The 15,321-nt window shown below is 45.1% G+C and overlaps 1 protein-coding gene across 5 annotated transcripts in view; it reads left to right on the forward strand.

Moving 5' to 3' along the window:
- PPIE (peptidylprolyl isomerase E) overlaps positions 1-15,321 on the forward strand; it is a 24,064-nt gene continuing 8,743 nt past the window's right edge. The window contains exons 1-10 of one of the 5 annotated variants that reach the window (XM_069477736.1): positions 20-50; positions 1,014-1,112; positions 2,183-2,226; positions 2,648-2,674; positions 3,839-3,920; positions 4,441-4,541; positions 7,094-7,217; positions 11,136-11,321; positions 13,707-13,849; positions 14,066-14,860. In XM_069477736.1, coding sequence (XP_069333837.1) covers positions 20-50; positions 1,014-1,112; positions 2,183-2,226; positions 2,648-2,674; positions 3,839-3,920; positions 4,441-4,541; positions 7,094-7,217; positions 11,136-11,321; positions 13,707-13,849; positions 14,066-14,134 — 906 coding nt within the window. In that variant the 3' untranslated portion in view covers positions 14,135-14,860. Of the gene's footprint in view, positions 51-438; positions 473-1,013; positions 1,113-2,182; positions 2,227-2,647; positions 2,675-3,838; positions 3,921-4,440; positions 4,542-7,093; positions 7,218-11,135; positions 11,322-13,706; positions 13,850-14,065; positions 14,861-15,321 lie in introns of those variants that run through there. The other 4 variants (XM_069477740.1, XM_069477739.1, XM_069477737.1 and 1 more) reach the window with 4 other exon arrangements.

The following is a 15,321-nucleotide window of genomic DNA, read 5'->3' on the forward strand; positions in this document are numbered from 1 at the left end:
GGAAGAGCGCAGGAGCAAGATGGCCACTACCAAGCGTGTGCTGTACGTGGGTGAGCAGGCGCGGGCGCTAGGCGGAGTCTGGGCGAACCAAGTCCCCGAGTGGGTCGCGGCGGGGACCGCGAGGGCGGCGAGCAGCTGTCAAGGCCGAGTCTTGGGGCTGTATCGCTTTGCCACAAGCCCGAGATGTAACGATCATTCCGGCTTCCTTCCTAGCCCGCTCAGCTTCAATAGGGTCTGGAGGAGTGGTAGAGGAATATTATGGTCCTCCACATCCTCGCTCCCATTCATTTCATAGACATTCACTGCAGCGATGGTTCAGCCCCAGTCCCTGCCCTAAAGGGAGGAGTTCCCAGGCTAGCCAGAAAAAAGTGGGAATAACCTCATTAGCATACTTTGATAAGCGCTGTGGTGGGGATGGGCGATGATAACATGGGCCTGGGTGCGGAGAGAAGTGACCCATCCATCTGGAGAGGTGAGGGCAAACTTTCCGGATACTGTGACGCTGGAGCAGAAGCCCAAAGGTGTGAAATGGCCTGACACTTGGGGGCAAGTGGCTCATTTTTTGGGAAACCCAGGGAATTGGGGAAGCAAAGTGAAAAAAGCTGGAAAGGTGTTAGCTCCAGGTGTAGAAACTGTTACTAAGTTTGCACTTTATCCTGAAGGCAGTGGGAAATCTTTGAAGGAATTTAAGCGGACAAGTGATGAGTTCAAAAATCAGCACTTTTCCAATGTCATTCTAGTTGGCTTCGTGGAATTGATAGAGGGAATGAAGGCAGCGAGGCCAGTTATGAACCTATTGCAGTAATCTTGGGGCTAGATGAGGGCTGAAAGAAGGGTGAAGAGAGGTGTGTGTTTCATGAGTGGGCAGTAGATGAGAGAGGGGAGGTTGTGTACCCAAAGAACTGGATGGAAGCATCCCTTCCCTTCCCTTGGCTAACGTGCTAACCAGGCTGCTGGGACTTCTCCAAGAGTATGGAGGACGATGGCTCAGAAGGCCCTTGTCTTATTTGCAGGTGGGCTGGCAGAGGAGGTGGATGACAAAGTTCTTCATGCTGCTTTTATTCCTTTTGGAGACATCACAGATATTCAAATTCCTTTGGATTATGAAACAGGTGAGTTCTTTTGATATCTCTCATGTTTAGAATCCTCCTTCTAGGAAAAGAACTTAAAAAAAATTAAAGTCACATCACAATTCTAAATATGGTTAGTATGCAGTATAAGACAGTTCATGCGGGTGCCTGGTCAGCATGAGAGTGATCTTGATGCAAAAGAAATGTTCTGAGGCCGTGTGATTGTCAGCTGTAAATATTTTGCAGAGTCTCTCCATCTCTTGGGTTTGAGATAAGAAATTTTTCAGTAGACCAATAGGAAGATGGATTTTGAACTACATCGACACCTGTTTTTTCAAACTACCTGCTGAGTACTTCATCCCACCTGCTCCCTTCTTAACAGCTGTGCTATTAAATGAGGCAGCAGGAAAGCCTGGCCCCACAGTGGGGTCTTGGCTTCTTCACAGCTGGATGGGTTTTCCTTTAATTCTTATCACAGTTATAGTTCAGTTTTCTATTTTAGCTTTGTTGTCATTTTAGGCCCATCTCTATGATTAACCTTGCATATGATCGTTAGCAAAGTCTTTAAACTCACTGGGCCTAAGGAATTTTTATTTGCCGAAGCAATGAGGTTATATTGGCTTTCTAAGGGCCCTTTTCGTCTCCAAGTTCTATAATTAACACTGTTGTGCTTGGCCTTTCTAGTTAGATCAGCATTTTCCTGAGGTTAAAGACTGAGTATCCTTCAGGCTTTAGGATTCATGCTTTATGAACGGTTGATTCACAAAATGGATATTTTGTGAATAATTGGTAGGTTAAATGACTTCATTTTTCTAGTTGCCTTGCCAGGTTAATGTTTAAAGTTTAAGTGTGGCTGTGGTAGAAGAATTGAATGCTTATTTTAAAGATTAAAATTATAGTTCATTATTTAGCTATGTCCACTAAAAAACAGTTTATTGCTTAAAATCTTATTTAAGAAGAATCAAAAAATGAAATTCCTTCTTCCTAAACAGTGATTGGGTAGAATTTCTGGTGTCTGGATATAGCATGTAACTGATTACACTTTCTTTGTTACCGTCCTGTTTCTTCCCATTGCACCACATGGTAATTACTTTCTTTTTTCCTTTTTGCAGAAAAGCACCGAGGATTTGCTTTTGTTGAATTTGAGTTGGCAGAGGTGAGAAAAGTCTGTGCTGCTTGTGTTTAATCTTTGGTTTGTGTTATTGTTGCTGATTACAGAGGAAGCTGTTCTCCATTTGGTTAGGTTTCTGGGCCTTAGTCTAATGCATCCAGACCAGAAGTGGTGTTTGAAAGAAAGTTTCTCCCACATAATCAGACTGTAGAATGTGAATAATGTCTCAGACCTTCTGCCAAGCCCTGTTCATTGAGTATTCTTGCCTGGCAGCACTGATTATTTCTTAAGCCTTCAACTAGATGGCAAATTGCTGCACTACGAGCTCTAAAGTCAGGCAGGAAGTGTGAAGTGACATTTTCCTGGTGTTTTTGGTTTTTGTCTTTTTACTACAGAGTATGTGTTTAGATGCTACAAGAAGCATTCGGCTGCAAGCCTAAACTTGTACCTTGTCTTTCCTTGGCAGGATGCTGCAGCAGCTATCGACAACATGGTATGGTGGGAAATCCTCATTCTAACTGAAGTTGCTTTTTGGTGGTACAGAGGGTCCTTATTCATATGTTGTTTTTCTAAATCTTCACAGTTATTAATACAGAGTTGCATGGGGAAGTAAAAATTGTTAACATGTGAAAATACTCACTGTGGATCAATCACTTATAAATCCTTTCACATTTAACAATGATGTAAGTCCTAATCATCCTTGTTGGCCAGTCTCTCACTGGCTGCCCTGTGTCTAAGATAGTAAGTTGCAAACACAATGTAAATTGATTGCACAGTGAAACTGCATATTTTGCAAAAGAGGCAGGATTTCGTGAAGTTTCAGACCAATTAATACCTGAGAAGAGAAATTTAATAAGGATAATGGTATGTGCAAATCACTGATACAAATGATTTGCATATCCTGGAAATGTTCTTGGGAAAAATGCTGCCACTCTTCAGTATCTGTGCCCTCCTTGAGATCCTTTTAATTTTCATGTCTGATACGAAGTGCAAAGGTAGCGTATCATACTGTTGATAGAATTTTGTTGGAAAAAATACCTCAAACTAGTCAGCATCTGTTACGTCTTTGTTCTACAAATTGTTGCATAGTTAAATGTGATTATTTGTAACAAATTTATTTTCATTATTTTCAGTTTCGTCACACTAAAGTCCCAAGCTTTTTTTAATTTTCACTTTTTACCATGAAATTTTCATCACTGCCTTAAGTGAATACACATGAAGTGACCTTTCCTGGTACCAGTTATCTCTGGATAATGCAGTTCTCCTTTGTTCTCTGTTCTCTATTACACATTCACCAAACATATTCCTCAGCTGTCAGAAAGAGATCATTTTTCACCATTTCAAAGCTGATCCTTACTTTTGAAGGTGAGCTAGCTATTGGGAAACTGCATTATCCTTGTAATTTCAGAGCACTCTGAACCCAGAGTTACTTTTGGTGGTACAGGTCTTTGTCTGCTGGCATTGCAAGAAAGGAGGTGTGTGATGGCTCAGGGGCGGAAGTTCCCTGTAAGCCACAGGCTGCTTTGTGATGGGTACATAGCTTGCTATCAGGGGCTCAGAGATTAAGAGAGGACAAACGTCCTAGAAATAAATAAAAGGCTGAGTGTCTCTCTTTTAACCTAACAGTTCGAGCAGCCGGATTTTCAATTTTTTTCAGAATGAATCAGAGCTCTTTGGACGAACAATTCGTGTCAATTTGGCCAAACCAATGAGAATTAAGGAAGGCTCTTCCAGACCAGGTGAATAGGAGCAGCTCCCTGTCCTGTCATGCAGTTTGGCCTTAGTTGTGTTTTTATCCCTGTTTACTTAGAAGTAGGTGCTAAGTGCTGCTTCCTGGTGGGCGGGAATAAAGGGTGATTGACATTGGCAAGGGCGTGCACCACCTTTGTGCGCAAACACAAAGAGTTTGAGTTTCTCAGCAAAGCCCTCTGAGGAACTTTGTATTATGAGAGAAACCCCCTTTGCTCCCTTATCTTGACCAGTTTATCAGCACTCCATTCCTGGGGCTCCGTCCAGTGCTGGAACTGGCAAGGGCTATTCCTTTGCCTCTGGCATAGCTTTTTCCCTTAGCCCTGCTGAGAGGGGACTTCAGGGCTGACATTCCCCGTGGAGACTTCCTCACCTTAGGGAGTTCTCCAAGGGAATCCCCTGGCAGAGAGGACCACATAGTATCTCCTACTTTGCTGACCAAAGCAGCTACTTTTCAATTCGCGCTGATAGCTTAAATTTATTAACATTTGTTTGGTTCTTTCCTTTCAGTTTGGTCAGATGATGACTGGTTGAAGAAGTTTTCTGGGAAGACTCTTGAAGAGAATAAAGAGGAAGAAGGGTCAGAGCCTCCCAAGGCGGAAACCCAGGAGGTGAGAGTGAAGGCTCGCGCTTCCAGAGGACAGGCCACCCCTTCCACAGGAGACCGTTTCTTATAAAAGTTGTCATGGAAATTTGCAAACATATGTATACAAAAGCAGAGAGAGTGAATAGTGAACTCTTAGTATTTTGGTAAAGACACTATTGACTGAATTAAAGGGAAGAGCTTTGGGTCTCTCACCCGTTTTGTGTTCTACATAGTGAATGTCTCCACTCTGCCCAGGTACAGATTTGTGATGAGGAAGAAGTGAAAGTGCTCCTCTTCACCCGTCTTGACCAGTCCCCTTCCTTCACTGAAGAGTTTGGCACTAGGCTCATGGTCTTCCTATTCCTGTCCTAACGGGAGAGATAGAATAGGGTAGGAGTGCCTTCCCTTCGGCCTGCTCACCTTAGGAAGACTCAGCGCTCTCCTTTGCTAGGAGAAACCACATTGGCACTTCCTCCCGACTCGGCATAGCTCTCTGACCACTGCTTCTCAGTCTTCCCCTCCTCTGGTCACCTCGTTAATGCTGTCATTCTTCTGTATTTCTTTCTTGGCTCACAGCTTCTCTCCTCTCTGCCGAAACAGTAGCAGTCACTTTCTGATTTTCTGCAGCCTCTCCTCTGCTGTCATTGACTTTCATAGTCTCTGTTTCTAGTCCTGAGATTTTTGCCTGCAAGACTCATAGGCAGCTTAAAGTTGTCTAAAATGGATTCCCTCTCCTCTCTGATCCTGTCTTCTTGTGTTCTCAATCTTGGTTAATTTGCCACCATCCATCCACACATTGACCCAAGTCAGAAATTTGGATGCAAAGCAGAATGCATGAAGTGGCCATCACAGTCAGAAGAGTCCCTGTGGATCATCCTGGACCCCTCTTTTAAGGAGGAGCCAATACATTTTTCTCTTAAATCTGCCTTGAAGCCTGTTTGTGCCATTGTCCCAATTTGGCCTCTTGTCTCTCATTCAGATAATTGCAGTAGCTTTCTGGCCAGCCTTCTGGCTGCAGTCTTGCTCTCCTCCAGTCTTTCATAAAGATAGCTAGAATGGTCTTTCGAAAGCACATGTCCAGTCGTTAACTCTCCTGCTCAGAACTTTTCAGCTCCCCATCACCTGTCTCCCAGGAGGAAATCCAGGAGGGCCTCTCCCCGTGCCTGACCCTGCCCACCTCTCCAGTCTCGCTTCCCACCTCTCCATGGTGTAATCCTCATTTGGCACTTTGGTGAAACCCTGCTTTGTATTTCCGAGTGCATCTTGGCTTTTGCACAGGCTACTTAAGTGCTTATTGCCCTTTCTTTTCTAGGCAGTAAATTCTGTGCAGATAGGGGCCTTGTATTATGCATCTTATTAATAGAAATGTGAAGTGGAGTAATGTGATTAAGAGTGTGGACTTCAGGGGGATTGGTGATTTAGGTGTGAATTCCAGCTCCCCACTTGCCACCTTCGTGACCTTTGGCAGGTTACATGATAAGTGCTATGTGAGTATTTGCTGCTACTACTGAGCTACTGCTGCTATTAGCAGCAAATAGTATTAGTATCCTGGGTGCCCAGCATGACACCTCAGCACGTTTGTTAAACTGAACCACAAACAAGTTAATAACATTTGACTTTTCTTTTTTTTTTTTTTTTTTTTTGAGACAGAGTCTCACTCTGTCGCCCAGGCTAGAGTGAGTGCCGTGGCGTCAGCCTAGCTCACAGCAACCTCAAACTCCTGAGCTCAAGCGATCCTCCTGTCTCAGCCTCCCGAGTAGCTGGGACTACAGGCATGCACCACCATGCCCGGCTAATTTTTTCTATATATATTTTTTAGCTGTCCATATAATTTCTTTCTATTTTTAGTAGAGATGGGGTCTCGCTCTTGCTCAGGCTGGTCTCGAACTCCTGAGCTCAAACGATCCGCCCACCTCGGCCTCCCAGAGTGCTAGGATTACAGGCGTGAGCCACCGCCCGGCCTCATTTGACTTTTCTTATTGGAGTAAATGTGGCAGTTGTGTCAAATGTCTTTATCCTCTGCTTAGTCTTATCTACTTGGAGCACAAAGCAGGCCCAGCCTCCTCCATTGTCTTCTGAGCACTTAGGCCCAAGCAAGAGAGCTGCCCCTGTGGCTTCTGCGAAGCCAGGCTGGGAATATGCAGGGCTGAGCGTAGAGGGAGGAGGTGGTGGTATGTGAATGAGTTCACAAAGCTGGGGGGACAGTGGGCTTGAGCTGGGGTTTGAAGATATTGAGAGTTGTGAATCATGGGCCAGAAAAGTGCTGTTCTGGGACTGCAGGGCAGGGGGAAGCGAGCTGATGTGTCTGAGGGTGAGCTTGCTGAGATAACATACAGTGTGGGGGAGGCCTCCAGTCAGATAGTTCTGGGGTCTCTGGTCACTAATGTCCAGGTAGGTGCTGTGGCCATGGCTTCTGCCTCCTGCAGCCCTGTCAGGGCCCCAGGACTTCCCTGTCAGCACCTTGCTGCAGCCTGCTCACTGGAGTTGGGTTCTGAGTGTGTGTACAGAGGAATACTTGTACTCCTACTTGGGGAGTCAGAGAGTTCTCTCTAACCTAGCAGTTTCTTCTCCACCTAGGGAGAGCCCACTGCAAAAAAGGCGCGCTCAAATCCTCAGGTGTACATGGACATCAAGATCGGGAACAAGCCGGCTGGCCGCATCCAAATGCTCCTGCGTTCAGACGTCGTGCCCATGACAGCAGGTGAGCAGGGCTCCGTGGTCAGGACGGCGGGAAGCTGGTGGCCAAGCAGTGAGCCTTCCCAAGGCTCTTGCTGCCTCAGTCCTGTGCCCTTGACATTATTTCTGACCTAAGTTGATTTGAGGCATCGCAGATCTAATAACAGATGGGTCAGAGCAGGCATTTTTAAAGCGTTATAGGTGCTGGTTGACTCTTTTTTAATAATACTTTTTTTAAAAAAAATACAAATAAATTGTGAGAGGAAGGAAGGAGCAAAAACCTACCTAACAGGCACAATGAACACTATTTGAGTGATGGCACACTTATAGCCCTGACTCAAGCCATGTAACAAACATTTGTACCCCCTTAATATTTTGAAATAAAAATGAATGAATAAATAAATAATACAAGTAAATAATATATTCATGGTAAAATATATATATTCTATTAATACTGAAAGCAATGAATTGAAAACTTAAGTCTTTTTTCCTTCTCTACATCCAGTCCTGAGCTCTAGAAGTAACTAGGGGTGTTTCTTGAGTATTCTTTCTAGTTTTGTTAAATATTGACTTTTATTTATTCTTTTATAATTTAAATTTTATTATTATCTAGACATACAGTTTATTTTTTTTTTTTATTTATTTTTTTTTTTTTGAGACAGAGTCTCACTCTGTTGCCCAGGCTAGAGTGAGTGCCGTGGCGTCAGCCTGGCTCACAGCAACCTCAAACTCCTGAGCTCAGGCGATCCTCCTGTCTCAGCCTCCCGAGTAGCTGGGACTACAGGCATGCGCCACCATGCCCGGCTAATTTTTTCTATATATATTTTTAGCTGTCCATATAATTTCTTTCTATTTTTAGTAGAGGTGGGGTCTCGCTCTTGCTCAGGCTGGTCTCGAACTCCTGAGCTCAAACGATCCGCCCACCTCGGCCTCCCAGAGTGCTAGGATTACAGGCGTGAGCCACCACACCCGGCCTAGACATACAGTTTAAAGAGTGAATTCATTTGCCCAAAGCTTGTTTGGAAAAAACAGTCCACTGGTGCTATCCCCGTGCCCCACCGCCAACACCATTTGCTGCGCCTCAGAGACAGCTGATTTCAACTCTTAGCTCTTTTGATTTTTTTCTTCCATGTTTGGAGGTAACAGGTTTATATTTCTGCTTCCTGGTTTTTCCATATTAGACATTATCTTTTGACTTCCTACTTCCAAAGATATGGAATCAGTTTTTTAAAATCCCCTTCCCTGCCCCCTCATCTTCCCTATATAGTTACCATAATTTTGGTTAGGTCATAGATCATTTTAACAATGTAAGCGTAGTGTGATAACTTCCTTTCAGGCACAGCATTTAGTTTTGCCTGGAGTTGCTAATTGCCTTGTTTTTACATTTGCATAGTTTTCTATGTAATCTTGATTCTCTCCCAGATCCGCCTGCTGGAGGCTCTACATCTAGCTGTTGGCCATCTTGGTCAGGGGAGATAGAGGCGAGGTTAATGCCTCAACATTCAGTGTATAAACTTTCCCTTAATCTCCATTTTTCATTATGGCACCTCAACCTTCAGGCATGTGTAGGGTGGCCTAGTCCAGAAGCCTTCTGCTTTAACCTACCAAAGAGTAGACCTCCAGCTGGCTGCCAGGGTGGGGAAGGGGCAGCACCCAGCTGCAGAATCAGGGAGAGGATCCCAGGGATTAACTACTTTCTTAAAGAGGATTTCAGCCAGACTCAGTGTTTTTAGGATTAACTCCACCCTTGTATCTGAGATTTTGTAGTGCAAATTGAGTTGCTTCTTTGCTTTTACCGACTTACAATTCAGCTTTCTCACATCTGCTATCAGCTATGACTTCATCTATTTGTTTTCTAACTTTCAAAAATTTTTGTTGCTATTGTCTCCTCTCCCCTCCCCCCCCTTTTTTTTTTTTTTTTTTTTTTTTTTTGAGTCAGAGTCTCGCTCTGTTGCCCGGGCTAGAGTGAGTGCCGTGGCATCAGCCTAGCTCACAGCAACCTCAAACTCCTGGGCTTAAGCGATCCTACTGCCTCAGCCTCCCGAGTAGCTGGGACTACAGGCATGCGCCACCATGCCCGGCTAATTTTTTCTATATATGTTTTTATTTGTCCATATAATTTCTTTCTATTTTTAGTAGAGACGGGGTCTCGCTCTTGCTCAGGCTGGTCTCGAACTCCTGACCTCAAGCGATCCACCCGCCTCGGCCTCCCAGAGTGCTAGGATTACAGGCGTGAGCCACCACGCCCGGCCTATCCCTCCCCCTTTTAAATTTATTTTTTGGCTGTTGTAACCATTTTTAAGTGTACAATTTGGTGGCATTAATTACATTCACACTATTTTCAATTTTTTTAATCCCCCTAAATAAAAACTCTGTACCCATTTTTTTAATTGCTCTAACAATAACTCTCCATTTTCCTATAAGGCCCCCCGCCCCCCAACTTCTGGTAAACTCTCATTTTTTTGTCTCTATGAATTGGCCTATTCTAGATTTTTCACATAAATGGAATTATACAATAATTGTCCTTTTTTATGTCTGGCTTATTTCACATAGCATCATGTTTTCAAGGTTCATCCACATTGTAGCATGTATCAATGCTTCATTCCTTTTTGTGGGTAATAACATTTCATTGTATGTATATATAATATTTTATACTTCAACATTGTTTCTACCTTTGGGCTATTGTGAATAAGGCTGCTATGGACATTCGAGTGTGTGTTTAAATCCCTGTTTTCGATCCCCTGGGGTATATACCTAGGAGTGGAGATGCTTGGTCATACGATAATTCTACATTTAACTTTTTAAGGAATCGCCAACCTGTTTCCATAGTAGCTGGACCATTTTACATTTCCACCAGCCATGTATGAGTTCCAGTTCTTCCACATCTTCTCCAACAGATGTGAGGTGGTATCTCATTGTGGTTTTGGTTTATATTTCCCTAATGACTAATAATGTTGAGCATCCATCTTTCCCTGTGCTGTTGGCCATTTGTGTATTGTATTTGAACAACTTTTTGACATTTATTAACTGGATTGTTTTCTTTTTGTTGAATTATAGGAGTTTGTTATATATTCTGGATATTAAACCTTTATCAGATACGATTTGCAAATATTTTCTCCCATTCTGTGGGTTACCTTTCAATCTGTTGGTAGGGTCCTTTGATGTACATATTGTTTTAAATTTTGATGAAATATAATTTATCTATTTTTTTACTTGTATTTATGCTTTTTGTGTCATCTTTAAGAAATCATTGCCAAATCCAAAGTCATGAAGGTTTGCCCCTATGTTTTCTTCTAAGATCCTTTGGATTTTTTTTTCCTTTCCTTTCCTTTTCTTTTTTTTCTTTTTCTTTTTTTTTTTTTTGAGACAGGGTCTTGCTCTGTCACCCGGGCTAGAGTGCAGTGGCATCATGATCACTCACAGCAACCTCAAATTCCTGGGCTCAAGCAATCCTTCTGCCTCAGCCTCCCAAGTAGCTGGGACTATAGGCATGCGCTACCACACCCGGCTAATTTTTCTATTTTTGGTAGAGACAGGGTCTTACTCTTGCTCAAGCTGGTCTGGAACTCCTGGCCTCAAGCAATCCTCCTGCCTTGGCCTTCCAGAGTGGTAGGATTATAGGCGTGAGCCACCACACATGGCCCAGGGTTTTCTACTACCAATTTAGTGTGGTTTTGGGAGGGAGCAGAGCTAGAATGTGTGTTTTCAATCCTCCGTCTTTAATGCCCCCTTTTCCTAACTGCTGTCTTGTAGTACCCATCTTTACTATGCTGAACTGAATCCCCTGTAGTCCTTTAAGAGGTCCGTATCACCAAGGTTTATAATGAGCATCACTTATTTTAAAATGAAAATATAAACATTAAACAAAATACAGTTTCTCAGAGGTTCATTTGTTTTTTGTTCTGTACTTTAACCTCAGCACTCTTTCCTTTCCCCACCCCAGAGAATTTCCGTTGTCTGTGCACCCATGAAAAAGGCTTCGGCTTTAAGGGAAGCAGCTTCCACCGCATCATCCCCCAGTTTATGTGCCAGGGTGGCGATTTCACAAACCACAACGGCACCGGGGGCAAGTCCATCTATGGGAAGAAGTTTGATGATGAAAATTTCATCCTCAAGCACACAGGCCCAGGTAGGAGCCGATCAGTGTGTGGTGAGGAGTGAGGCTGGGCCGGGGTGGAGTGGCCATGCAGGATTGGGGGACGGGCTGTGGTTTTCACTGGAGGGATGGAGTCTGCAGGAGACCCAGCTACTGGGCAGAGGAATAGCCTCGGTAGGGTGCACTAGGAGCTTCTGTGGTCTGCCATTGCAGGTTCTCTCGCCTGCCCTCAATCTCACCTGGTAAAATCTCTGTGGTTGGTTCCCCAACAGCTAGAGAAAAGCACAAAATTGTACTGAATGGTCCCACTTGAAGTTTATGACTGCAGTTCTTAAGGGGGCCCTGGGCAGCCTGAGCAGAATTTAGGTTTCCCTGGTTGATGCTTGAACCTGATCAGAGATGAGAGCTGTGTGCCTAAAGCCTCCATATCATCCTCCCCCTCATCTGATGCTTCCACGCCTGCGTGCTCCAACTTCCCTCCAATTGCAGGGATGAGCTGTTTTCCCTGAGACCAGCCCCTCCACTTGTTCCCTGGATCCCATCCCTTTCCTCTACGCAGGAACTTAGCTTCTGCAGTTGTCCTCCTCTGCCTGGTGTAATCCATTTCCCCTGCTCTGCTAGATCAGCCCATCAGTGTAGAAGTATGTGGTATCGATCCTAACAAAAGTCATCCTTGGACTCTTGTTCCCCCTCCAGCTATCACCCATGCCTCTGGTCCCCTTTTTAGTAAAGGGCGTAGACTTGCTGCCTTTGTTCTCTCTAAGCCCTTCTAGCCCCACTTTGCCATTAAAACCACTCTCACCAAAGATGCCCACAGCCTCCATCTTGCTAATAGGCAGTTTTTGGCCCTCATCTTATCCCACCTCCCAGCAGCATTTCAGATGCAAGTGGAGTAGCTCTCATACAAAATGCTTGGGACCAGATGTGTTTTGGGTTTTACATTTTTTTGGAGTTTAGAACATTTACAGTATACTTACATTTGGGGTAGTTGAGCACCCCAAATCCAAAACTCTCTAATGAGCATTTCCTTTGAGCATGTTGTTGGCACTCAAAATGTTTCAGATTTTGGAGCATTTTGAATTTTAGATTTTCAGATTTGGGATGATCAACCTATACTGACCCTGTGCTTTGTGAATCCTCCTCCACCTGGCTGGCAGGACTCCTCCCTATTCTGGTCTCTTTTTACCTATCTCCTTTTACTGTACATCTCGCATTCCAGGTCCTCACCCATTAAATGCCAGTAGCACCCCACAATATATCTGATAATAAAAAACACACTCAGTGCTGGGTGCAGTGGCGCATACCTGTAGGCCTAGCTACTTGGGAGGCTGAGAGAGAAGGATGGCTTCAGTCCAGGAGTTTGAGGCCGTGGTGATCATGCCTTCAAATACCCACTATACTCCAGCCTGGGCGACATAGCCAGACCCCATCTGTAAAAAACAACTACAGAAAAAAACCACATTCAGGTTTCTGGAGGTTCCAGACTCCTGCCCAACTGCCTGCCTATTGTCTTTGCTGGATACCCCATGAGCATCTCAAACCTCACATGTCCAAAATAATTCTTGCCTTCTCCTCCTTACTGTTCCTCTCCCTCTTACCTGTTACAGTAAATGACACCACCTTCTACTTAGCTGCTTGGTCAGAAACTTAGGAGTCATCCTTGACTCCTTTCCTGTGTCCTTATCTGTCCAGTCATCTCTGGCGCGCACACGCGCACACACACCTGCCTCATGCTTCCATTCCCCACACAAATGTCTGTCACTGGGCTTCACTATGTCATAGCTGTCATAGCACAATTACCTTTTGACTGACTCTTTTTGCACTGACTTTTAGGACTATGTCTTGCTCATCAGTGTTCTCGGGGCTTAACAGGGACCTGGTTACAAAGTAGACTCTTTGTTTTTTCTTTTTTCTTTCTTTTTTTTTAAGAGACAGAGTCTCACTCTGTCACTCAGGCTAGAGTGCAGTGGCACAATCATATTTCACAGCAGCCTCAAACTCTCTGGGCTCAAGTGATCCTTTTACCTCAGTCTCCTGAGTAGCTGGGATTACAGGCATGAGCCAACACACCTGGCTAATTTTTTAACTTTTTTGTAGAGACAGGGTCTTGCTATGTTGCCCAGCCTGGTCTTGAACTCCTGGTCTGAAGCAATCTTCCTGCCTCAGCCTCCCAAAGTGCTGGGATTACAGGCGTGAGCCAATGAAAGAACAAACCAGTATAAAATGATTGAAATAACCTTGCTCATCTCATTTCACTGACTATTAATTGAGTGAAACACAAGTGGCTGTATCTGCATGGTCTCTGAGCATCCCATAGTCTGAGCCTGCCTGGCTGAAGGGCTGTCAACACTGCACAGATGTCCTTTAAGGGTTGGTTGCTAGGGGTGGGGGAGCTGACATGGTCATACTCTCCCCCAGGCCTACTGTCCATGGCCAACTCTGGCCCAAACACCAATGGCTCCCAGTTCTTCCTGACATGTGACAAGACAGACTGGCTGGATGGCAAGCACGTGGTGTTTGGAGAGGTCACCGAGGGCCTGGATGTCTTGCGGCAGATTGAGGTATGTGGCTGGGAACAGGCCTCCTCCTCGCCTGGGAGCTCGGTGCACAGCTTGTGGGAGGGCTGGAGAGGGTGCTCTGCGGCCTGGGAGACGTGGGCCGGGCTGCTTCCAACAGAAGGGGCTGCTTCTGCCCAGGTTCCAGGGTGGGCGTGGGTGTCCCTTAACCACTCTTTATTCTCCCCACTCACTCCCCTGACTTCTGTTCTGCCCACAAAGGCCCAGGGCAGCAAGGACGGGAAGCCAAAGCAGAAGGTGATCATCGCGGACTGTGGGGAGTTTGTGTGAGAGGCGCTTTCTCTGCTGCCGGCCTCAGCTGTTTGAAGCAGGCAACGTTTGTGGCATGAGCACTTCCTCAGGGTCAGCCTGGAGCAGCCCCTCTGCCGGCACAGCCTGGACTTTTCCCAAGCGTGGCTGTGGGCCCCAGAGCCATGGGCAGGCTATACGTGGCTACCGGCTTTTCCCAGCATTTGCTGCTGGGTCTGTCCTGGGCTCCTGAACATTGTCTTTGCTAAAATAAATCCTAGTTTTTGTACTGCTGCCTCCAGCTATTAATAGTTCCTGGGAGTTGTCAGAGATCGTCTCTGTGGCTAAGCTGCCCCCCTGAGGCAAGCTGGCAAGTGGGTAGCGCAGAGCCTCTTCCCCATAGATTTTATTTCCTCCCTTGGGCCAATCCCCTTGGATGCCAAATGATGTATCTTCACGCAGAGACCCTTGTCAGACTGTGTCAGGACAATGGAAATCAAAGATAGCGGGAAAGTCCCGTCTGCTGCTGCCTCCGCTCCTAAACTCAGCTGCCAGTCTTGCAGCCAGCAAGCGTACTGATCAGTCTCAATGACTCATTTGTTTGTTTGTTCACCTTCATTCTACAGATTTTTTTAAATGATGTTTTATAACTCAAAGTGCCTTCTCTATACAAGGGTACTATGCTTACTTGTCAGGAGACAGGAGGTCAGCAAACTACACGGGCCTAATCTAGCCCACTGCCTCTTCTTGTGAATAAAGTTTTATTGGAACACAGCCACATCCATTTGTTTATGTATTTTCTATTGCTGGTTTCTCATACAGCAGCAGGGTTGAGTAGTTGGCAACAGAGACTGTGTGGTCCTGTATTAGAGTTCTCCAGAGAAACGGAACCGACAGGATGTGTATATAGACAGATTTATGTTGGGGATTAGCTCACGTGGTTGTGGGGGCTGGCAAGTCTGACATCTGCATGACAGACCAGAAGGCTGGAGACACAGGAAAAAACTGATGTTGCAGTTCAAGTCAAAAGGCAGTTTGGAGACAAAATTTCTTCCTCCGGTGACCTCAGTCTTTTTTCTTTTTAGGCTTTCAACTGATTGGGTGAGACCTGCCCACATTAGAGAGGGTAATTACTTACTCTATTGACTTACTTTTGTTTTTTTTTTGTTTTTTTGAGACAGCGTCTCACTCAGTCACCCGGGCTAGAGTGCCGTGGCATCAGCCTAGCT

The sequence above is a fragment of the Eulemur rufifrons genome, chromosome 8, assembly GCF_041146395.1.
Source record: "Eulemur rufifrons isolate Redbay chromosome 8, OSU_ERuf_1, whole genome shotgun sequence".
NCBI lineage: Eukaryota > Metazoa > Chordata > Mammalia > Primates > Lemuridae > Eulemur > Eulemur rufifrons.